Source organism: Octopus sinensis, linkage group LG1, assembly GCF_006345805.1.
Source record: "Octopus sinensis linkage group LG1, ASM634580v1, whole genome shotgun sequence".
NCBI lineage: Eukaryota > Metazoa > Mollusca > Cephalopoda > Octopoda > Octopodidae > Octopus > Octopus sinensis.
In genome coordinates this window covers 30,825,195-30,851,860 of record NC_042997.1, presented here as the reverse complement: position 1 = coordinate 30,851,860, position 26,666 = coordinate 30,825,195, and the positions used below count along the sequence as shown (strand labels likewise).

At 37.3% G+C, this 26,666-nt stretch overlaps 1 protein-coding gene across 1 annotated transcript in view; it reads right to left on the bottom strand.

Annotated features, from left to right (window-relative positions):
* Positions 1–500: 500 nt before the first annotated feature.
* The window catches only part of LOC115214320 (formin-B-like), a 49,216-nt gene continuing 23,050 nt past the window's right edge, over positions 501–26,666 (bottom strand). The window contains exons 8-14 of the mRNA XM_029783499.2: positions 25,433–25,583; positions 23,433–23,610; positions 21,253–21,411; positions 17,953–18,115; positions 14,234–14,337; positions 4,829–4,912; positions 501–1,111 (exon numbers count right to left, since the gene is read on the bottom strand). Of these exons, the coding sequence (XP_029639359.1) occupies positions 1,022–1,111; positions 4,829–4,912; positions 14,234–14,337; positions 17,953–18,115; positions 21,253–21,411; positions 23,433–23,610; positions 25,433–25,583 (929 nt within the window). The 3' untranslated portion in view covers positions 501–1,021. The remainder of the gene's footprint in view (positions 1,112–4,828; positions 4,913–14,233; positions 14,338–17,952; positions 18,116–21,252; positions 21,412–23,432; positions 23,611–25,432; positions 25,584–26,666) is intronic.

Here is a 26,666-nt window from a genome sequence, read left to right as displayed (position 1 = left end):
CTTTCTAGTACCCTTATTTATATGTGTGTGTTTGTGTGTGTGTATATGTATGTATGTATGTATGCATAGAGCGTTAGGTGTGATGTACAGAAATTGAATATTGAGAAAAGTCGTCAGAATTTTGGAAAAAAATTAATTTTATTTCTTCATTATTATTAGCGCTTTCATTCCTTTCTAGAACTTGTCCAAAATTCTGATGACCTTTTTTCTCAATATATATATATATATGGTGTACTGTTCCGGAATGGTAAGATTAACAAATAATGTACTCCATCTGATGAGAGATAAATACATGTGATGAAAACATCTCAGACAGCATTTTTTAGCATTTATTTGTGTGTGTGTGTGTGTGTAATATTCGGTAGCCTAAATGACAAACGATGGAATGGTCTCTCCAAATCCAGTTGTTGTAGTTGCCATTTAGCTTCAGGTCAGTTCTTATGAAATAAGTTTATAATCAAAAGTGTTCCCCCTGTACCCTGTGTAACCATCCCATCCTGTTTTTCTTTTCTTCTTTATTTTTTGGGGTTTTTTTTTCAGTTCTGGTGTGTATAGGATTATATTATCTAAAACTTTCTTTATTTCAAGATGAGAGAGTAGGATTTAAAGAGGACTTCACATCGATTATCTAACAAGACAAGCAACAACTCAGAACCTCCTGAACTCATTGTTTCTAACCATCGGTAGAATAGATTTTGTAGGAACAATTTCTTTTACAGCTGGATGTTCAATATAATGCTAACAAATCATCTGTGAATTTATAAATTTTATCAGTATGGCACACTGAAGCATGTAGAATTACCAGATTTTTTTATCCATATGACATCATACATATCCGAAGTTGGTTTGAATATTTTTTAATTGAGAGTTCAAACAAGCACCGTTTGTTTTCGTTTTATATAAATGTGGAAATGTTTTGCTTGTTTTCTTAAATTAAAGAAAAAAAAATGTGTAGCACCTTTTGTTTTTGCATCTTTTTAGATGCATCATTTTTTTAAGATTTTGGAAACATTTTGTTACTTTAAGTAATATTTATATAGTCTCTGACGAATTTTTGAAGATTTTCAAAAAATTTTTCAGATGAAATTTGTGGACTTAGAGCAAACTTTTTCTGCAAAGATAAAACAGATAAATTAATATCTCTAAATGTTGGGGTTTGTAGATGTAAGAGAAAAACAGAAAGACAGTACTCAATATATGGTGTACAGTTTATTGGCATAAATTTTCAAACTTAAATATCACATGAAACAGTGCAGAGTATGGAACTCAATTAGTGACCACAATTTTACTCTCTCTCTCTCACTTTCTCTCTCTCTCTCTCTCTCTCTCTCTCTCTCTCTCTCTCTCTCTCTCTCTCTGTTGTGTATATAGCATGTTAATAAATTACCTTTACAACTTGAAAAATTCAGAAAAAAACAAAGGATAACTCAGCAGAGTTCATTGGATAACATAGACAATTGAATAAAGTATTATCAGAAACATCAGAACACTTCCATGTGGGCACCATTGCTTGCATGCAACCTGATGAGTTATCCTTGTTTTTTTTTCCTCTGAATTTTCCAAATTGCAAAGGTAGTTTATGAGCACCCTGTGTATTATATATATATATAGGCGCAGGAGTGGCTGAGTGGTAAGTAGCTTGCTAACCAACCACATGGTTCAGTCCCACTGCGTGGCATCTTGGGCAACTGTCTTCTGCTATAGCCCCGGGCCGACCAATGCCTTGTGAGTGGATTTGGTAGACGGAAACTGAAAGAGGCCTGTCGTATATATGTATATATATGTATTTGTATGTGTGTGTGTTTGTATGTCTGTGTTTGTTCCCCTAGCATTGCTTGACAACAGATGCTGGTGTGTTTACGTCCCCGTCACTTAGCGGTTCGGCAAAAGAGACCGATAGAATAAGTACTGGGCTTACAAAGAATAAGTCCCGGGATCGATTTGCTCGACTAAAGGCGGTGCTCCAGCATGGCCGCAGTCAAATGACTGAAACAAATAAAAGAGTAAAAGAGTATATATATATATATATATATATATATATACATATATATATATGGACTGTGACTGTTGAAGACATGCATAGGCTTGAAAGAAATGAAGCTAGTATGCTCCGCAGGGTGCATAATGTCAGTGTACATACACGATAGTGTGTAAGTGCCCTGAGAGAAAAGCTGAAATAAGTATCAGATGTGGTGTACAAGAGAGACAACTGTGCTAGTATGGTTATGTGATGTGCATGGATAAGGACAGTTGTGTGAAGAAGTGTCGCACCCTAACTGGAAAGCACTTGTGGAAGAGGTAGACCCATGAAGACATGGGATGAAGTGGTGAAGCATGACCTTTGAACATTGGGCCTCACAGAGGCAATGACGAACAGAACAACCCAGACCTTTGGAGATATGCCGTGCTTGAGAAGACCTGGCAAACCAAGTGAGATTGTATTTGTGGCCAATGCCAGTGTCACATAACTGGCCCGTTGAAAAGCACCCTTTAATTTCTGGGCGATATGGTGTGCTTGTAAAGACTTGTTGAACTGAGAGAAATCGTAGTTGTGGATGATGCCAGTTCCACCTGACTAGTACCTGTACCAGTGGTAGGTAAAAAAACTCCATTCGAGTGGGGCCGATAACAGTGCTGCCTGACTGGCTCGTAAAAGGCACCATTCAAGCATGACAGTTGCTAGTGCTGCTTGACTGGCACCTGTGCTGGTAGCATGTAAAAAGCACCATTCGAGCATGGCCAATGCCAATGCTGCCTGACTAGCCTCCAAGCCGGTGGCACATAAAAAGTACCATTAGAGCATGGTTGATGCCAGTGTTGCCTAACTGACTCCCATGCCAGTGGTATGTAAAAAGCATCCACTACACTCTTGGAGTGGTTGGCATTAGGAAGGGCATCCAGTTGTAGAAACTTTGCTGAATCAGATAGGAGCCAGTGCAGCCTCCCGGTTTGCCAGGTCTCAGTCAGTCCGTCCAACCCATGCCAGCATGGAAAGCGGATGTCAAGTGACAATGATAATGATGATGTATATATATGTCTGTCAACAACATTTTTCTGTCTTATAAATGTAGTAATACCCAATCTCTCTGCTGTTTTCACAGCTATACTATGATGTGTGTGTGTATATATATATATATAATATATATATATATGTCTGTCAACAACATTTTTCTGTCTTATAAATGTAGTAATACCCAATCTCTCTGCTGTTTTCACAGCTATACTATGATGTGTGTGTGTATATATATATATATATATATATATATATATATATATATATATAGGGTGTCCAACTTATACGTAGCAGAAAGATTACATATTCCTTTTAGATTTAAGAATTCTAGATCAGAAATTTTCAGCAGATACAAACATGTGAACAAATCTCTTTTGGCAAACTGGAGGACACCACCTTCTCTGGATTGAGCGGCTGTATTGCAGACTTTGGACCTCTCTGCATTGACTGATTGATTCTACAACTGGCACTAACGTGGCTCTATGGTCAAAGGGGACATAACTCCAATTTTCTTTTTACTTCTCTTTCTCTGTTTTTTTTTCCCACCCTTTCACTTTTTGCATCTCCCTCCTCATTTTTTCTCACGATTTCTCTTGCTCTAGCATCCTCATTTGTAAACTGTACAGGCCAAGTGCTCAGAGTCTGAAGACTGCTTGGAAACAGAAGGCATGTTATTAGAACATCCCGAGACTACATCTACAATGTTTGAAACTATTAGTGGCTCATAACAAGATACTGTGTACATTAAATAATATATATATATATATAACAATTGCAGCGTGGAAGGTGTTTGTAAGCCATTTAAGAAACACACAAAAGCCGTTCGATTCACTTCAACATTTAAGTTTAATTTGTCAAAATATTTTCATCGCTTTAAGACTGCGACCTGTTCACTGACAAAAATCCGAGATGCAGCATGGATTTTTGTCAGTGAACAGGTCACGGTCTTAAAGCGACGAAAATATTTTGATAAATTAAACTTAAATGTTGAAGTGAATCGAACGACTTTTGTGTGTTTCTTAAATGGCTTACAAACACTTTCCACGCTGCAATTGTTTTCATTTCAGCACACGATCTCAAATCAAATCACTTGCTATGCGAGTACATCTCCGTAATATATATATATATATTTGGCCATTGCCAGCCTCGCCTGGCCTCCGTGCCGGTGGCACGTAAAAAGCACCATCCGACCATGGCCGTTTGCCAGCTTCGCCTGGCACCTGTGCTGGTGGCACGTAAAAAGCACCCACTACACTCATGGAGTGGTTGGTGTTAGGAAAGGCATCCAGCCGTAGAAACATAGCTAGATCAGACTGGGCCTGGTGTAGCCTTCTGGCTTCCCAGACCCCAGTTGCACTGTCCAACCCATGCCAGCATGGAAAGCGGACGCTAAACGATGATGATGATGATGATGATGATGATATATATATATATATATATATAGACAGAGTCACACAGTTAAGTGATACACTTTGCAACAACATGCTTCTAGGTTTGATCCCACTTCCCGCTGCATGGCACCTTGACAAAAATTTCTTTGACTTTGGCACTGGTTTTGTTAAATCATCATTGTTTATGATTTAAGAAGGCAGGAACAATAATAATAATAATAATATAATAATAATAATAATAATACAATGATGATGGGTATGATTAGGAAGATAATAGGAAGAAGAAAGAGGAAGTGAATGATGATGATGACGATGATGATGATGATGATGACTAGAATGAGAAAGAGGAGAAAGAAAAAAGAATGATAATAACAAAGGAAAAAAAACATGAAACAAAATTTAAAAGTCTGGTTTATTTACTCACCAATATACTATTAAACATTTTCTGAATCTGTGTGCATTTGCTTGAAATTTTTCCATGTTCTTTCATTTTCTGGGATTGAAAAGCCTGAAAGTTTTAATGATTCTTATTAGAAATGGTTTCGAAAAAATTCTTCCAACTATATTATAGTAATATGACAATCAACTCAGCATTGAGTGTGTAGCAACCTCATTCAAGTGATTTTTTTCTATTTTACCATTTTGATATGGAAGCACTCCGTCGGTTACGACGATGAGGGTTCCAGTTGATCTGAATCAACGGAACAGCCTGCTCGTGAAATTAACGTGTAAGTGGCTGAGCACTCCACAGACACGTGCACCCTTAACGTAGTTCTCGGGGATATTCAGCGTGATACAGAGAGTGACAAGGCCAGCCCCTTGAAATACAGGTACAACAGAAACAGGAAGTAAGAGAAAGTTGTGGTGAAAGAGTACAGCAGGGATCACCACCATCCCCTGCCGGAGCCACGTGGAGCTTTTTAGGTGTTTTCGCTCAATAAACACTCACAACGCCCAGTCTGGGAATCGAAATTGCGATCCTATGACCGCGAGTCCGCTGCCCACTGGGCCATTGCGCCTCCACCATTTTGATATATGTTCCATTTGAATTGAAATATGACTAAGATGGTAGCCATTTTGATTAGAAAAAAATCTACAATTAAGACTCTCTCTCTCTCCCTCCCACTGGGCAGGCAGCAGTCATAAGCAAGCTGTCTTATTTAGCTCCCTCACTCTCTTAGCTAGTGGTTAGCTATCTTGACTTTGGATTCAATCAAAATCAATTCTCTTTTTGGCTGTCTTAAGTCAACCAGAATTAAATGAATGAAAAATCAGTTGCCAATTGTTATGTCTATCAGTTTGAAAACGTACATTATTTTGATTTACCTTTTTATACCTGAATGTTACCTGCTTGTCAGGTATGAAAGAAAACAAGAAAATATGATTAACACAATTTCTACAAAACAAATTATACAAGTGACTTTAACTTTGTTAAAATATGAATGTACCATTTTTAAAAAAAAACTTTTCTACTTTTGTTCACTGGACATCTTATGGATATGAAGAGGTGGTCCCAAAACATATGTAGCAATACATTAATAAAAATAGAAAAACTCCATCCATGAAGTATTTTCTGTTATCAAGATATATATATTGTTATATTTCGGAATGGTCATTTTGCCAGTTTAGCCATTAAAAACACATGCACTATATATTTGGTGTTACTTTGCTTCAGTGTTATTTATTTTTTACATTAATCTTAATCTTATTTCGGCCAGAGTTCTTTCATCACAAAGCAAAGTAACACCAAATATATAGTGCGTGTGTTTTTATTGGCTAAACTGGCAAAATGACCATTCCGAAATATAACAATATCTGTTTCAACACACGACTTCACATAAAAAATCTTGCCAAGATATATATATATATTGTTTTGGGATTTGGTTTGCAAGACTCTTCATGTGAGTTCGTGTGTTGAAGCATATTCTTTTGTGTCTGGGGAGAGTCATTCTCTTTTAGTGCCTGATAATTTAACACACTCACCAGTAAAAGACGGAAATGAGTGGAAATTTTATGGGTGAGTGTGTTAAATTATAAGGCACTAAAAGAGAATGACTCTCCCCAGACACAACAGAATATATATATATATATAAAGGCACCATTCGAGCGTGATCGTTACCAGTGTCACCTTACTGGCACTCGAGCCCCATGCTAGTAGGGTATTAAGAGCACCATCCGAGCATGATCATTGTCAGAGCGGCTATCTGGCCTCCGTGCAAGTGGCACGTAAAAGACACCATTCGAGCGTGATCGTTACCAGCATCGCCTTACTGGCACCTGTGCTGGTGGCATGTGTAAAAGATTCGAGTGAGGCCGTTGCCAGTACTGCCTGACTGGCCCCATGCCGGTGGCACGTAAAAGCACCCACTACACTCTCGGAGTGGTTGGCATTAGGAAGGGCATCCAGCTGTAGAAACTCTGCCAGATCAAGATTGAAGCCTGGTGCAGCCATCTGGTTCACCAGCCCTCAGTCATTCATCCAAACCATGCTAGCATGGAAAGCGGACATTAAACGATGATGATGATGATGATGATATATATATATATATATATATATTTATTATATAGAAGGAGCTTCTACAGGACTAGAACTGTTTCATTCAAGAGAAATCTTCAGGAAGCTAGTTAACAAGAATTGTATTGGCATTTATACATTTAGGCAGGTTTAACGGGGTGTTGGTGGGGGACTTTTTTGGGGTAGGCATAGCGCAAAATATCATACTTGGGGGATGTGGTCAAGGAGTCAGTGTTTAATTAGATTGAAGAATAAATAAAAAAATAAATAATATAAAATAAAATAAAAAAATAAAAGAACCTATATATATAAAAAAAAAACCTATATATATAAAAAAAAAAAAACCTATATATAAAAAAAGGGGAATAGGTTTTAGGTAAATAAGGAGATTCTCACTATACCTATGCACACATGTATACATACATACACACACATACAAACTATATAACATATACATACACACATACATACCACACACATATATATACATATTATACACTTACACATACACATACATATACATATCTACACATACACATATATGTACACATACACACCTCACATGCATACACGTATACACACATGTGTAATATACACACACGACCTCACATACATATACGCACAGAAAATATATATACACATACACACACATACTCACATACACGCATACACACACGTATCCACACACACACATGCACACACAGCACACTAGTCCCTATATACACATATATACACATACACACACATATACACACCCATACATATACATACATGTATATATATACATATGTGTACCTATGCAAACCTACACATACACACATATATATACACACATACAAATACAGACCCATTCCCTAATTTTAATTTTATTATCTTCGTTATTACTTTTGTTATCTTTGGCCGCTTGGTCACAAACATCTTGGCTATGACAGCCAGTCCATTTATCTGTCTACTGGAAAACAAGCACTCATTCACTCACGCACACTCTTTAGCACGTACTCTCACTCATTCGTACACTCATACACATACACGCACGCAACGCGTTATATTCATACATACATCCATCTACATACATTCACGTATATACACATACGTACGCGTACCTACAGATTTATGTCTACACTCTTAGAAGGCTAGTCTATATATATACACCCCATAAATATAAATACACACACATACATATACACCTACATACAAATACATACATGTATATATATACATATATATATAATATATATATATATATATATATATATAAATTCACATATGTATATAACACATTACACACACCACATATACACACACATACGCATACACACACACATATACATATATATACACTACACGCACATACACATGTACATTGCGTACCCATACACACACACACACCGCGCGCATCCATATATACACATAAGTACACACATGCGTAAAAGTATACATATATCTATGCTTACACATACACACCACACACCGCGCCTCCTTATATTCATACTTACATGCATACTCAAAAAATAAGTAAATAGTAAAATATATATACGCGCAGTTATTCGTACATGCATACTCAAAAAATAAATAATAAATATTAAGTATATGTACGTGCAGTTACCTATTATATAGACGGATACATACATATAAACTTACACACATATATATATATATATATATTATATATATATCTATATACATATACATACATATATACACATACACATACACATACATATATACATATATATACATACTCACACACATGTACATATAAATACATACATAGGTAACTCTACGTACCTACATATGCATAAACACACGAGCGTACGCGCATATGTACATATACACATACACATACACACGCATATATATACATACATACATACACACATGTATACACACACACACATATATACATATATATACATATATATATACATACACACACACACATATATATATATATATACACATATATATATATACATACATATACATACCCATATATATATATATATATACATACACACATATACACATATATATACACACACACACACACATACATACACACATACATACACATATTCATACATATACACCACATATACACATATACATATACATACACATACACACACATATATACATGTGTGCAAACATACATACATTCTCATACAAGCAGACACACTTACATTTACATGTATACACACCACTTACACACAATACCATACACATATTCATACATACATACATGCATACGTATGCATACATACACACACACACACATACATATACATATATATATATATACACATACATACATACACTTACACATACCCATACAATATATACACACATATACATATACACATGCACATACTTATATCTCTACATACTCGCATATACACACACACCACATATATATATATATATATATATATATATATATATATATATACATATATATATATATATTTTTTTACATATACACACACATACATATACCCATATACATGTATATATACACACACACCCATATACACATCTACATTTGTATCTACACTCACATACCTGCACATACACATAACTCTACATACCTACATTACATCGACATACTCGCATACACTCATATTATACACATATATACATATACACACCCATACATATACATATACATATACATACATATACATAATACACATACATAATACACATACACCACACATACATACACACAACATACATATGCATAATATATATATATATATATATATATATTATATATATATATATACACCCACACACACACACACGCGCATACATATATATATATATATATATATATATATACATAACGTACATCATACACATATACATACATGTACATATACACATACACCCACATATATATACACACACATCCATATATCAACAATTGAGGTAAAGTTAATTTTAGTAATCAATTTCACCAAGTATTCAGTATGTAAAAGGACCATTATTTTTATGAGTAAACAATGTCTGAGGGAAAATATTCTCTAAGTAGTGGAAGAGGCTAAAAAAACTTTTTTGGCTGCTATTTCTAGAGAGTTCAGTATGCGGCAAAGCAATCCATTTCACTAAGCCCTAATTATATAATATTTTATACATACATACACATACATACACACATACATATACACACATACATAGGCATACACACATGAATACACATATACAAGCGTGCACATACAATATGTGAGAGGTCTTAGGAGAAAAGGTAATCGGGGGGGGGGGGTGCTAGGGGAACGGTGGGTTTGGGGGGTTAATTGTGGGTGGGGTGTCATCAATCTGGTTGCCGGGTAGGTCTATAGTTCTTGTAGTTCGCATACTTCTTATGCATACAATTTGGGGAGTGTTCTGAGATTTTGTTAAGGAGAGGGCCTTTATGTATTTGTATGTAGGTGTATATGTATGTGTGTGTATTTATATTTATGGGTGTATATATATAGACTAGCCTTCTAAGAGTGTAGACATAAATCTGTAGGTACGCGTACGTATGTGTATAACGTGAATGTATGTAGATGGATGTATGTATGAATATAACGCGTGCGTGCGTGTATGTGTATGAGTGTACGAATGAGTGAGAGTACGTGCTAAAGAGTGTGCGTGAGTGAATGAGTGCTTGTTTTCCAGTAGACAGATAAATGGACTGGCTGTCATAGCCAAGATGTTTGTGACCAAGCGGCAAAGATAACAAAAGTAATAACCGAAGATAATAAAATTAAAAATTAGGGAATGGGTCTGTATTTGTATGTGTATATATATGTGTGTATGTGTAGGTTTGCATAGGTACACATATGTATAATATACATGTATGTATATGTATGGGTGTGTATATGTGGTGTATGTGTATATTGTGTATATAGGGACTAGTGTGCTGTGTGTGCATTGTGTGTGGTGGATACGTGTGTGTATGCGTGTATGTGAGTATGTGTGTGTATGTGTATATATATTTTTCTGTGCGTATATGTATGTGAGGTCGTGTGTGTATATATACACATGTGTGTATACGTGTATGCTGTGAGTGTGTGTATGTGTACATATATGTGTATGTGTAGATATGTATATGTATGTGTATGTGTAAGTGTATAAATATGTATATATATGTGTGTGTATGTATGTGTGTATGTATATGTATATATGTTTGTATGTTGTGTATGTTTATGTATACATGAGTGCATAGGTATAAGTGAGAATCTCCTATTTACCTAAAACTCTATTCCCCCTTTTTTTTATATAGGTTTTTTTTATTTATTTTTTTATATATAGGTTCTTTTATTTTTTTATATTTTATTTTTATTATTTATTTTTTTATTTATTCTTCAATCTAATTTAACACTGACTCCTTGACCACTCCCCCAAGTATGATTTTTGCGCTATGCCTACCCCCAAAAAAGTCCCCACAACCCTGCCTAAATGTATAAATGCCAATACAATTCTTGTAACTAGCTTCCTGAAGATTCTCTTGAATGAAACAGTTCTAGTCCTGTAGAAGCTCCTTCTATATAATAAATTAATTTACTCTGCTATGTATTGAGTACCTTATTTACTGTGGTTAACCCCGAATCAACCCGGACCTACATCTATATAATCTATATATATATATATATATGATAGATATTATTATTAATGGGAAATTACTTCATGGATGGAGATTTTTTTATTCAAAAGTTTTCTACAGCATATATAACACTGATCTACATGTTTCAACTACAGTCGAAACATATGTAGGTCAGAGTTATATATGCTGTAGGAAATGTTTTAATAAAAAAATTTTGGATGTGAATAAATCTCCACTCTCCTCTTCATTATCAATCATATACTCTCAGAATATTTGCAATTCTGAATAGAAACACAGAATTACCCAATGATTGAGGCATACCAGCACCAGTAACTCTTTTAAGTTTGAGTACTATGTAATTAAACCATTGTGGATAGCTGGCATCTATACCATTTTGTAAGATAATATAGTGTCTGCCAAGATAATTTATCCCTTTTATACTCTTTATCTACCCCACTCTCTCTCTCTCTCTATACATATATATATATATATAGGTTATAAAATGAGATAGGGGTTGAAAATTCAACCCACCATGGGATAATATATATCCATATACTGCCAGATAGGTACCCAACAAGATTAATACATAGATTGTTAAAAATTGTCAACAATCAGTTCATCTATTGTATTATATGGGTAAAGGTAATAATATTACCGTAAATTAATACTACAAATTAGAGAATGGAGAAACATACTTAAATCAATAAAACATCAACTATCCGATGATACCCAATCAATACTTTAATACACCATTACATATGAGTAAAGGCATTATACAAAATGAGATATACAGTAATAGTAAAAAGATAAAGAGATATAAGTAAAAAATTTCAAATATAATATGCAATTAAATCAAAACTGACAGCTGTTTCGGCAGTGAGGGCAGTCATACCTCATTTAACCTCTAAGCCATAAAGGCAGGTATAAATGAGGCATTAACAAGGATGCCCCACGGCCTCTTCAGAGAATTAAATTAAATTTGTTATAATTGTGAAAAATATTATATAACCATATACATATAAATATAAAAATATAAAAATGTAAAATATAAAAACTTATACATCATAATGCTACACTTATATAATATAATACTCATTGGTACAATAAAGGAAGGTAAACAGAACAAAATAAAACAAATATATATCAGTGTATATATTAATATAATAAGTACCGATATTATACATATTTGGCTAATAGTTTTTTTTAAAAAAACTAACACATAGGGAGATGAAAAATATAATTAAACCATGGTTCAGTTCATAAAATTCTAAAGCTATGAAAGTTATAAAAATTACTATTAATATTAATAATAATAATAATAATAAAAATAATAATAATATAATAGATACAGTTAAGTTTGCACCAAGTCCATCCTTTCAAGATCGATTACATTTTTATATTTTTATATTTATATGTATATGGTTATATAATATTTTTCACAATTATAACAAATTTAATTTAATTCTCTGAAGAGGCCGTGGGGCATCCTTGTTAATGCCTCATTTATACCTGCCTTTATGGCTTAGAGGTTAAATGAGGTATGACTGCCCTCACTGCCGAAACAGCTGTCAGTTTTGATTTAATTGCATATTATATTTGAAATTTTTTACTTATATCTCTTTATCTTTTTACTATTACTGTATATCTCATTTTGTATAATGCCTTTACTCATATGTAATGGTGTATTAAAGTATTGATTGGGTATCATCGGATAGTTGATGTTTTATTGATTTAAGTATGTTTCTCCATTCTCTAATTTTGTAGTATATATATATATATATATATATATATCACATGATCACGTGACCGACCAGACCATCAGATGTTGCTACACATCGCTGGTCACAATGCGTTCGCATTGTTTTAGCCTCCGAATGACGCCACCCTGCTGGCTAAGCGAGCAGGCCAACAGACGAAAGAGTGAGAGAAAGAGTGGTGAAAGAGTACAGCAGGGATTACCACCCCCTGCCGGAGCATCGTGGACCTTTTAGGTGTTTTCGCTCAAAAAACACACACAACGCCCGGTCTGGGAATCAAATCCGCAATCCTACGACCGCGAGTCCGCTACCCCAACCACTGGGCCATTGCGCCTCCACACATATATATATATATATATTTGAGGGGAGTGTGAAAAGTTTTGAACCTTCAAGGCCTTTGACCCTTGAAGCCTTGTACCTTCATCAGAAGTCTTGCATCATGTTTTTTTTTTTTTTGAGGCTCAAGACTTTTCATACACCCCTCATATTATATTATGTTATGTTATAGGAAAAATCAAAACCAAGGCAAAACGAGTATCTCAAGTCATTTAGAATAATTTAATTGGGGTAAGGTGAATTTGAAGTGTTACAGCCATTTCGGGGATAACCCAAGTGGTTGGTTTATCATGTCCTTGCACTGGGTATTCTGTCATCAGAGACAAGGTATGAATATTTTAGACGGGGAAAATTTAAAGTTTACAAGGAATAAAATCACGGTTTATAAGGAATAAAATAGAAGAATAAAGGGTAAAAGTAGTTAGAAGAATATAGGCAGGAGAATAATTATCATAACTATACAATTTTTATAATTATAACATAGACAGGAGAATAATTATTATAACTATATAATAGCTTCAATTAAAGGTGGTACTCCAGCATGGCCGCAGTCAAATGGCTGAAACAAATAAAAGAATATCACAAACAACACAAGCAAAGTATATGAAAACACAATTCATGTCAGTTTACCTTGACTTCTGCAAAGAATTTGACATCATTTTCTGAAGTTCTTTTCAATCTTTTTTCAATCGATGTGAGCAAATTTTTTATATTTGCCATTGTTTGTTTCCAGACTATTGAAAAACAAATCAGGTATATTATATATGTTGTTATTGTAATTGAGATCAAAAGATATAAATTATTACTTTTTGTATTTGACAGGTTACTCAGAGGAAGAAGGGTAATGGTCATGACATTTTACAGGGCTTCCCTAGATTGGCAGCAGAGAAAGAGCAGAAAAAATGATAAGTGATAGACTGAAGAAGTGTATTATGATATCATGAGTTAGGAGATTTGGTACAAGTACTTGCAACAGAGTGGAGACCACTCTGGTAAATTCAACAAAATATAAAATTATTAAAATTTTGTTCAAACATCGCTATAGAAAATGGGTTATTAGCTAATATTCAATTGGGTATACAACAAAATTTTACGATAGAATTTGTTATTCTGGGTAACTTTCTGATACCCATAATAATATTTATGGCAAAATAGTCTTAATTTCATTTAAGGTTGTGGGAAACCACTAACTATCCTTTCTTTTGCTTTGTTTACCTTTAGCGTAACGGTTCGTTTCCGCCGTAATTTCAAATAGGCTCATTCGAAAAAGTAAAAAGAAATAGTCTAAGGCTTTACTCTTCTGGGAAAGTCTGTGGCTTGGTCCAGTTTCTTCAGAAAAATCACCGAAAGAAACAGTTTTTAAATTTTCACTCCATTCAGGTGCCAATTCATTTTCTTTATTGCTGTCGGAGCTCTCGGATTCACTGTTTTCACTTTTGGAAAATGAAACATCAGATTCATTATCAAATACCACATGCTTTTTTTTTTCAGTCATAGAGTTAGATTTATGAAGGTCTTCAGTAGAAAATCCTTCGAATTCTGACTCGCTGCTTGATATAATGAAATTCATATCCATTTTTTGTCAGAATTACAAATTTTGAAAACACAATAGGAACAAATTTCGGAAAAAAATCTCCCAAAATTCACGGAATTAAAATTACACGTCGATCTTTGTACAAAACTGTAGTTGAACTCTTTACGAAGTATAATATGTATTTTCACGAATGTACTAAAGAGATTTGCTCTGATATTCTCATTTAAATATGAATAGGTAAATTTGGGCGGTTTGGTCACATTAACCAAAATTTTTTTCAGGCGGTTTGGTAACAAAAGGGTTAAGCTTGAAAATCAAAGGAAGAAAAAATCTGAAGAAAATGACTTGATACAATGCAAAAAATAACATATATGGAGTTAATATGAAGTCTTTTTACAATGAAGTTAAACTTTGTTTCTCACACAGAAGTGTGTATTATTTCAGTTTTTGATTCCTAAACAAGAACACTATTTGAACAGTGGCTTCATGTGGTTCGGAATTTGGTGATGGTTGTTGATATCTGCAGTGTAGGACTTTCCCTTTGCTTTTAATCAAAGTTCCAAAAGTGCCAAAGCCACTCAAGATGCTTTTACTATGTACAGAGAAGGTGCAAATACTGAAAGAAATCATGCTTCAAGGAGTAGAAATTCAACATCACAGATTTTCTGCATTCTGACTGACTTGTTCAGTTCAATGAGGTTTCAATGAACCAGCTTATCTATGAGGATCCATGCCAATCCTCTAAAGAACTGATCCAACAGATATGATGTTCTCATGATAATATCACCTATCAACTTCATTTGATGGGTAAGATCCAAAAACGCAGTGCATGGATGTCACAAGCTTGGCACTAAAGAGACAAACTCCAGCACTCCTCTATCACCTTCAGTTTCTTGCTCAACACCAGGTTAGTCATGTTTACAAACAGAGATTTTTTTACATCCTCACTCTTTTACTTGTTTCAGACATTTGACTGTGGCCATGCTGGAGCACCGCCTTTAGTCAAGCAAATCGACCCCAGGACTTATTCTTTGTAAGCCCAGTACTTATTCTATCGGTCCCTTTTGCTGAACCACTAAGTTACGGGGATGTAAATGCACCAGTATCGGCTGTCAGGCGATGTTGGAGGGACAAACACAGACACACATGCATATATATATATATATACACAACAGGCTTCTTTCAGTTTCCATCTACCAAATCCACCCACAAGGCTTTGGTTGGCCCAAGGCTATAGTAAAAGACACTTGCCCAAGGTGCCACGCAGTGGGACTGAACCCGGAGCCATGTGGTTGGTAAGCAAGCTACTTACCACACAGCCACTCCTACGCCTATATGGAAAAAAAAAAGGGCTTTACATGAATATGAAGCAGAGAGAAGAATCCTAGAAAGTAAGCAACACTTCAAAGCAAACCATAATTGCATCCATACAAGAAATTTATCTGCATTTGGTGGAATAATGAAGGGGTAACCCACAACAATATACTTGAAAATAACCATACAGTAAACACAGAATTTTACACCTGCAAATGTATTGGCTCATTGAAGCAATATATCTGAAATGACCCAATGGGTGACATGATATGCTTCTTCAACATGATGTTTACCACCACATTGCTAATTTGAGCAATTATATTATTCAAGAGCTTATTTTGGAAGTTTTATCTACACCCACCATATTCTCCTTATATAGCACTTTCGGATCGTCAGTTTTCAGTCACTCCCCAAAAGCCTGAGGTATTTCATTCAACAACAACACAGGGTTGAAAACATGCCTAGATGAATTCTTCGAGTCAAGATCCAGTGATTTCTAGTGCCAAGACGTTGACAAGTTAGTGGATCACCAACAAGAAGCCATGAACAATGAAGGAGAATATAAGATGGACTAATTTGTTAAAATTGGTGATGAAAAATAAGTAGTAGTAGTAGTAGTCGTAGTAGTAGTAGTAGTAGTAGTAGTCGTAGTAGTAGTAGTAGTGGTGGTGGTGGTGGTAGTAGTAGTAGTAGCAGCAGCAGTAGCATGGAAGTCATGTGCGCTGTAACATTGTGTTCCAGCATCCACCATTTGCTAGTGATTCCCTACTCTTGGCAGATGACACTTTTGCACCACTCAGGCGACAACCTTCCAGCTTATGGGGTTTGTTTGGGGTAGTCATTGCTGGTGAGTGTTTCATGAGGTTATAGTACAACTCCTACAACCTCAGCCTCTTTTAGTCACCTTTTATTACATGCAGAGGTAACATTTAGGTCTATTCTGACAAATGCAGGTCCCCATATAACACTAGAGCAATGTGAAAGGTTTTGCTCAAGAATACATGCTGCCTGGTTTGGGAACTGAACTCACTATCTGGCAATCATGAGGGCAATACCCTAACCACTAGGACATGCATATGGATTAAAATAAATAATAATAATAATAATAATGATAATTGTGTACAGTGCTCAGGTGCACTACAACTCATCTAAAGTGTATATATAATCAGGTGTAGTTTCGTCGGATTTCGGAAAGCATGAGGGCCTTAAAGGATGCAGTGTCATGGCAGTCAACAACTGACGCAGGCAGTTTATTCCATGCTTCAGCAACTCTGAGCGTGAAAAAATGTTTCCGAAAGTCATGGGAGCTGTGTTGTTTTCTGACTTTGTAGGCATGTCCGCGTGTGTTAGGCACATGGAGATCAAAAAGATGTTCAGTGTTGTTGTTGGTGAGGTGGTTGATAACCTTGTGGGTGTTTACCAAAGGGAATAAAGAAGCTGAATGAATTTAACAATCCAACAGAACAAAACAAAGACAAGAAAAAAGATGAAAAAAACTTACCTTCCAAACTGACAGTCAATGATTTGATTGAGAAGGGTTCACATTGAAGCAAAGATTTCAGATCTTCAGGAAACTCTTGCAAAGTTTTGTCATTATCATCTTCTAAATGACACTTGAGAACTTTAAGAACTGTATAATTACCCATTCCCCGTATTGAATCCAGCTGAAAGTAATTCAAATGGATCAGCTTTATTTAAATCTTTATATATAAAAGTAAGGTTGTGTCTGTCTCCTACAATTTAGATTCCTAACTACTCCCACATTTTGCGGTGCAGTTTAACCAAAACTGGGTATCTTATAGTCGTGATTCATATCGAGCCCTTCTGGGTGTTAGCGTGCATCTACGATGAGTCTACGATTTTAAAAATAATTTACCATCATTTTTTTCCATTTTAATGCATTTTTTCGCTATTATATAAGGGAAGTAACTCTCTAAAAATGTCTACGATGAGTCAACGATTTTAAAAAAAATTTACCATTATTTTTTTTCCATTTTTAATGCATTTTTTGTTATTTTTTGGCTATAACTCTCTAAAAATGTTGTTGACTTGTTTCAGTCATTTGACTGTGGCCATGCTGGAGCACCGCCTTTAGTCAAGCAACTTGACCCTGGGACTTATTCTTTGTAAGCCCAGTACTTATTCTATCGGTCTCTTTTGCCGAACCACTAAGTGACGGGAACATAAAAACACCAGCAGTTGTTAAGCAATGCTAGGGGGACAAACACAGACAAACAAACATACACGCACACATACATATATATATACATATATACGACGGGCTTCTTTTCAGTTTCCGTCTACCAAATCCACTCACAAGACTTTGGTCGGCCCGAGGCTATAGTAGAAGACACTTGCCCAAGGTGCCACGCAGTGGGACTGAACCCGGAACCATGTGGTTGGTAAGCAAGCTACTTACCACACAGCCGCTCCTGCGCCTATTTACATTTTTTTATATATTACATATGTTTTTAGAGAGTGCCGATCCAGGAGGAAGCACTACGTCGGTCACGACGACGAGGGTTCCGGTTGATCCGATCAACGGAACAGCCTGCTCGTGAAATTAACATGTAAGTGGCCGAGCACTCCACAGACACGTGTACCCTTAACGTAGTTCTCGGGAATATTCAGCGTGACACAGAGAGTGACAAGGCTGGCCCTTTGAAATACAGGTACAACTGAAACAGGAAGTAAGAGTGAGAGAAAGTTGTGGTGAAAGAGTACAGCAGGGATCACCACCATCCCTGCCGGAGCCTCGTGGAGCTTCAGGTGTTTTTCGCTCAATAAACACTCACAACACCCGGTCTGGGAATCGAAACCGCGATCCTACGACCGTGAGTCCGCTGCCCAAATCACTGGGCCATTGCGCCGATCCATAGTGATAGTGACAAGGTATGAAGTACTCGCCTTTCTGCTTGAGTCAAAAACTGATCAGCACGGATATTACATGATAGCCAAAGATCAATAAATGACTTCTGAGTATGTGACTTGTTACTGCTACAAATCTACTTCACAATATCTGACTGAGGAGTAGTATAAGTAAAGGGGAGGAGTACTACTCTCAACTCTGATACTATGAAGCAGTACCATTTACCAATTGAGTCTGGGCCATGAATTTAATTTGACCAGAATCTACCAGAACATCAACACATAGTACAAACTACAACAGATGAATGTAAACGAATGAGGTAACCTCTATGAAGTCTTTCCAACTAGAAGTAGCAGGTAAATCTCCCTCAAATCACATCCTATTATCCTAAATAAAGAAGGAAATACAAAAAGTCAAGATGGTTATAGATGGAATGTCATTAATCAGAGATAACCAACAATATGCAGCTGTTGGATAAACCCTAACAATAGCAAGATCTATATTTTCCAATGTGGCTCAAACATGGTTACCATTATAAAGAAGCAAGACTTTCTAAAAACATAGAGAGAAACAACATTAGAATATCTTAGAGGGCTTCTGCTTTATGTAGCGATGCACGAACAACTTCTCCCTAATGGTCTTCTTGGGGCCTTCTACTATGTTCATAGAATGAAAAGCTAACATTTATGCAAAGTTAATTCTATTTACACTTTTTAAATTGTGCCTATGCACAGTTTGTGTTTACAATGAGGTGGTCTGGCATTTTTAGAGTCAAGCAAGACTGCAGTCAGTGCATAGCAGTCAGTGCCAGGTTTAGGCATAAGCTAAACAAACTACTGCTTACAATCTCACAGTTTACAGGAGTTTTAGCCCATATATGCCCACAGAAAAAAAATGAAGACACCCTTCTTGTAGCCAACCTCGCCTGTTTCTAAGTAAGGTTAATATTTTCCCCATGATCAGTCATATTTTCATGAAAGATAAGCAAAGGACACCACTTACATGATAACACACATTTACAATTATCTCCTGAGATCAAGAAACAATAACACAGACACATACATATATATACATACATACAAGACACACACATATACCAACATACAAACAATACACACACACATATACATACATACAATACACACACACACATACATACATACATACAATATACACACACACATATATAGACATACAATACACACACATATATATACATACAATATACACACACATACATACATACATACAATACACACAAACATATGTGCTGATGCTATGTAAAAAAAGCATGCAGTCCACACTGTAAAATGGTTGGCAGTTGGAAGAGCATCCAGCCATAAAAAACTTGCCAAAAACTGACTTTGCCTGTGCTTGTGCCACATTAAAAGCCCTCGGATCACTCTGCAGGGTGGTTGGTGTTAGGAAGGGCATCCAGCTGAAAAACCCTGCCAAAACAATCACAGAAGTCTGGTGCAAGTTCCTGTTTGGTCGGCTCCTGTCAAACGGTCCAACCCAAGCCAATTGGAAGGCGGGCGTTAAATGATGATGATGATGGATTTTTTTCAGGTTTTGTCTACCAAATCCACTCATAAGGCTTTGGTTAGCCCAGGGCTATAGCAGAAGACACTTGTCCAAGTTGGCATGCAATGGGACTGGATCCAGAACCATTGGATTGGTAAGCAAAGATCTTACCACACAACCATGCCTACACACACACGCACACACACACACACACACGCGCGCGCACACACACACACACACACACACACACACACACACAGGTACAGATCACAAGCAGAAAGAATATGTGAGAGGGAGGCACAAATAAAGAGAAGAAGAGACCCAAACAATGAGAATACTTATAAAAGCATAGTTAGTTCAGTATTCAATGATAATAACAGAAATATAATGGTGCCTCTTAATACTTACATTACTGAGGTAATTCATATCAAAACCAGGCAGTGCATTGAATTTTCTACTTCCAGAAGAATTTAGATAATTGAAAATAGCCAAGACATAGGCTAAAACTTTTACTAATCGTTCAGAGCGCAATATCTCATCACACAACTTTGATGCAATGTTAACTGACTGAAAAAGAAAAGCAAAAAAGCACCATATATGTGTGTGTGTGTGTTAAATGATAATGATGATGATATGTATGTATATTTATAAAAAGCAAATAAGTAATAATGATGTCCAGGTATTAGTGCATTACGGCCATTTCAAGCAGTTCCATATAATCGATCAGTGTAAGCATTACATCAATTTGAAATAAACTGCCGCTCTCCTCGGACACATAAGACCAGATATATATATGTGTGTATAAAAAATATATATAAAAATACAAAATGGGACAAGGACGCAAAACACTCAAAGAGACAACACAAAAAATGGACGGGTCATTCGAAGCCTCTAATCTTCAGTCACGAACCGGATCATCCTCGCAATTTCGGCTGATTAATCTTGAGATCGCTCCGATCTGGCCAGCCGCAAGGAAAAACTAAGCTACAAGCATTGAGACCCCCTTCGATCACAACACAGACCATGGGATTGCACCTAGAAAGTTACCCTCCCAAGCACAAGTCCGGGCAAAGTTGTTTTATGGAAGACCACCAGTCACCCATGCATACCAACCTCCCCTCTCCACGCCACCAGTGTTATCCAAGGGAAAGGCAAAGGGGTCGATACAGCTTGGCACCAGTGACGTCGCAACTCATTTCTACAGCTGAGTGAACTGGAGCAAAGTGAAATAAAGTGTCTTGCTCAAGAACACAACACGCAGCCTGGTCCAGGATTCGAGCTCACAACCTCACAATCGCAAGCTCGATGCTCTAACCACTGAGCCATGCGCTTTCACACACACAGACACACACACACACACACATATATATATATAGATATATATATATATGTTTTGACACCCATCTGATCAAAGCCTACATATTTGCCCTGAGTGCTCCAGAGCCTGTTGTTCAAGAATCAGTTTACATAACTAAGAGAAGGCTTGCTGTTCTTCCTCATGATTTGTGGACATGGAGAACTGCCATCAAAATGCATTGGACAGGATACCTCACAGTATTTGTTCTCATCTATTGTGCACTGAGTTCAAATCCTACCAAAGTCAACCTTTAATTCTTTTGGAGTTCATAAAGTTCCAATCCAGAGAGGAGGATTGATGAATCCGTTAGAGGGTTGGCCAGAATGTCTTGTTGCAAAACCAGCGATGAGACTGATACCAAGGTGTATTGGCAGTAATACAGAATGTTCATACAAAATATTGTCTGAGGATTTATACCACAGTACCTGATTTATGGATGGTGTATATGCAAGCTAATCCAGCAGCCTTCCCTTGGATAAACATTGGAAAAACATGCATACATGGACAATTACTCTTTTCACTTGTTTCAGTCATTTGACTGCGGCCATGCTGGAGCACCGCCTTTAATCGAGCAACTCGACCCCAGGACTTGTTCCTTTGTAAGCCCAGTACTTATTCTATCGGTCTCTTTTACCGAACCGCTAAGCAATGGGGACATAAACACACCAGCATCTGTTGTCAAGCAATGCTAGGGGGACAAACACAGACACACACATGCATATATATATATATACATATATACGACGGGCTTCTTTCAGTTACCGTCTACCAAATCCACTCACAAGGCTTTGGTCGGCCCGAGGCTATAGTAGAAGACACTTGCCCAATGTACCACGTAGTGGGACTGAACCCGGAACCATGTGGTTGGTAGACAAGCTACTTACCACACAGCCACTCCTGCGCCTATAAAGAGAGTTGCCTGTTTTATTCAACAAAATCTTGCCCACACCTTCACATTTATGTGCAGATCTAGGGAGAAATTTAACTGAAGATGGTTCTATAATTAAGGTTAATAAACTAAGTAATCAGGATGAGTTTTTAAATTATAATTTGATTTTCATTTTCATTTGATATTACGTTAGGAAGGGCATCCAGCCGTAGAAACACTGCCAGATTTGACTGGGCCTGATGAAGCCTTCTGGCTTCACAGACCCCAGTAGAACCGTCCAACCCATGCTAGCATGGAAAACGGACGCTAAATGATGATGATGATGATGATGATGATGATTACCATAATAAATTCTGTATTCTCTTCAGAAAAGCTCCATATGGTGTGAATCAATTCAAGACGATCTCTAAAACAAGGTATCAGGGACAATTTTAGCATGCAATCATCAACAGGTTTCAGCTCAACTTCTTCAGTCTGTAGTCTCTGATACATTTCAATTTCATCAGCATCAGGTTGATATCTGCAAAAATGAATAGACTCACTCATATATTTCTATAAAACATACACAAATGTACATATATAACATTGCTTTCCTTTTTCATCACACACACAGATAAAGTACAGGAAATATGCATGGCATTTTATGCTTTGAAGACCTGTTGAGGCAAGGGAAATCAAAATCAAAATCAATTCGATGACTGGCATCCGTGCTAGCGGGGTGCAAAGAGCACCATACGAATATGATCGTTGACAGAGCAGCTAACCGACTTCTGTGCCAGTGGCACATAAAAGGGCACCGTTCGAGTATGATCATTACCAGTGTCGCCTTACTGGCACTTGTGCCTGCGCTAGTAGGGTGCCAAGAGCACTATCCGAGAGTGATCGTTGCCAGAGCAGCCAACTGGCTTCCGTACTTGTGGCACGTAAAAGGGCACCATTCGAGTATGATCGTTACCAGCGTCGCCTTACTGGCACTTGTGCCTGCGCTAGTAGGGTGCCAAGAGCACTATCCGAGCGTGATCGTTGCCAGAGCAGCCAACTGGCTTCCGTACTTGTGGCACGTAAAAGGGCACCGTTCGAGTATGATCGTTACCAGCGTCACCTTACTGGCACTTGTGCCACTGCTAGTAGGGTGCTAAGAGCACCATCCGAGCGTGATCATTGCCAGAGCAGCCAACTGGTTTCCGTACTTGTGGCACGTAAAAGGGCACCGTTCGAGTATGATCGTTACCAGCGTCGCCTTACTGGCACTTGTGCCTGTGCTAGTAGGGTACCAAGAGCACTATCCGAGCGTGATCGTTGCCAGAGCAGCCAACTGGCTTTCGTACCTGTGGCACGTAAAAGGGCACCATTCGAGTGTGATTGTTACCACCATCGCTTCACTGGCACGTGTAAAAAGATTCAAGCGAGGTCACTGCCAGTACCGCCTGACTGGCCTCCATGCCGGTGGCCCGGAAAAAGCACCCACTACACTCTCAGAGTGGTTGGCATTAGGAAGGGCATCCAGCTGTAGAAACTCTGCCAGATCAAGATTGCAGCCATCTGGTTTGCCAGCCCTCAGTCAAAATCGTCCAACCCATGCTAGCATGGAAAGCGGACGTTAAACGATGATGATGATGATGATGATATATATTTTGGCAAATTTTTGCTAATCACCGAGCAGAGGTGAATTAATAAGTTTATAGGAGTTTCAACAAGCAGTCAAGCAATCCTGTCAGTTAATTTGCTGAAGCATATAGATGATTTATAAAGCATAAGATAGTATGTTTACTTTCTGTATTTTACTAATACTATAATGTGGCTTGTATTCTGCACACTAACCCATCCCATGGTTTGGTGGAGCATGTTGTATAACACTGGCAAAGCCAACCTCGGCAGAATTTGAACTCAGAATGTAAAGAGAGGTGAAATATTGCTAAGCATTTTGCCTAATACACTAATGATTCTGCCACCTCATTGGTATTGGCATCCTTTCTGTCTCGGGAGACAATGGAGATGCGCATCTTTTTTTTTTTTTTTGTAGTCTAGTCCGGCTTTTATATTTCATGTCCTGATACATTTCCTGCTGTGGCTGTGTAGTCCTATCCTGGACAAACACTCCCTCTGGCAGGTACCGCAAATGTAGCGAAGACTGTTCCTGGCTGGTTGTAGTGCCATAGTCTCTTGTTTACGTCTCTTCCTTTCTTTCCATTTCTCCTCTCTCTCTCTGTCACTCTTTTGTATTCCCTCTTTTACTGTACGTCGCCATTCTCCACGGTTGCCGGCGACTGCCTCCCAACCGCTAATAACACTAATAATTATAATTAAAAAAATAATGAAGAGTAAAGATAATAAATTATTACTTTTGAAGAGTGCGTATATCTTCCAACGTAACATAATTAAGTTCTTGGAGTGAAACAAGAGCTGAAGATACGCTTCTTACAGACTGAAGAAACCTCCCTCTCATCAAGATCATGACGTTTTGAGCCTTCTTTTCGTTCATGAATACTTTATCTGTAAAAACAAATATAAAAACTTTTAGCTCTGTAAGAAGTGAAAATGTCTAAGAAGGTATATGGGATGGAAGCACTCCATCGGTTACGACGACGAGGATTCCGATTGATCCGATCAACGGAACAGCCTGCTCGTGAAATTAACGTGTAAGTGGCTGAGCACTCCACAGACACGTGTACCCTTAACGTAGTTCTCGGGGATATTCAGCGTGACACAGAGAGTGACAAGGCCGGCCCTTTGAAATACAGGTACAACAGAAATAGGAAGTAAGAGTAAGAGAAAGTTGTGGTGAAAGAGTACAGCAGGGATCACCACCATCCCCTGCCGGAGCCTGGGGGAGCTTTAGGTGTTTTCACTCAATAAACACTCACAACGCCCGGTTTGGGAGTTGAAACCGCAAGTCCGCTGCCCTAACCACTGGGCCATTGCGCCTCCACTAAGAAGGTATATACAGGTCAAGTGTAAAACTATTGAATGCGAGACGAAAATTTAGTCATTATTATTGTCACTCTCATCACCAACTATCTTTAGTCATCACTGTTATCTTCACTAGTACATGACCTGTTTGTGGAGGTGCAATGGCCCAGTGGTTAGGGCAGCGGACTCGCGGTCGTAGGATCACGGTTTCGATTCACAGACCGGGCGTTGTGAGTGTTTATTGAGCGAAAACACCTAAAAGCTCCACAAGGTTCCGGCAGGGGATGGTGGTGATCCCTGCTGTACTCTCTCACCACAACTTTCTCTCACTCTTACTTCCTGTTTCTGTTGTACCTGTATTTCAAGGGGCCGGCCTTGTCACTCTCTGTGTCACGCTGAATATCCCCGAGAACTGCGTTAAGGGTACACGTGTCTGTGGAGTGCTCAGCCACTTACACGTTAATTTCACGAGCAGGATGTTCCGTTGATTCGGATCAACCGGAACTCTCGTCGTCGGAACCGACGGAGTGCTTCCCACATATTTTATGAATGGAATAAATAATATTCTGTTTACTATATATTCAAAAGAGACGGAAATGAAAGAACAATTACACAAAGTAGAAAAAAATGTTTTTACAATTTGTATTATATATATCTCTTTCTCTT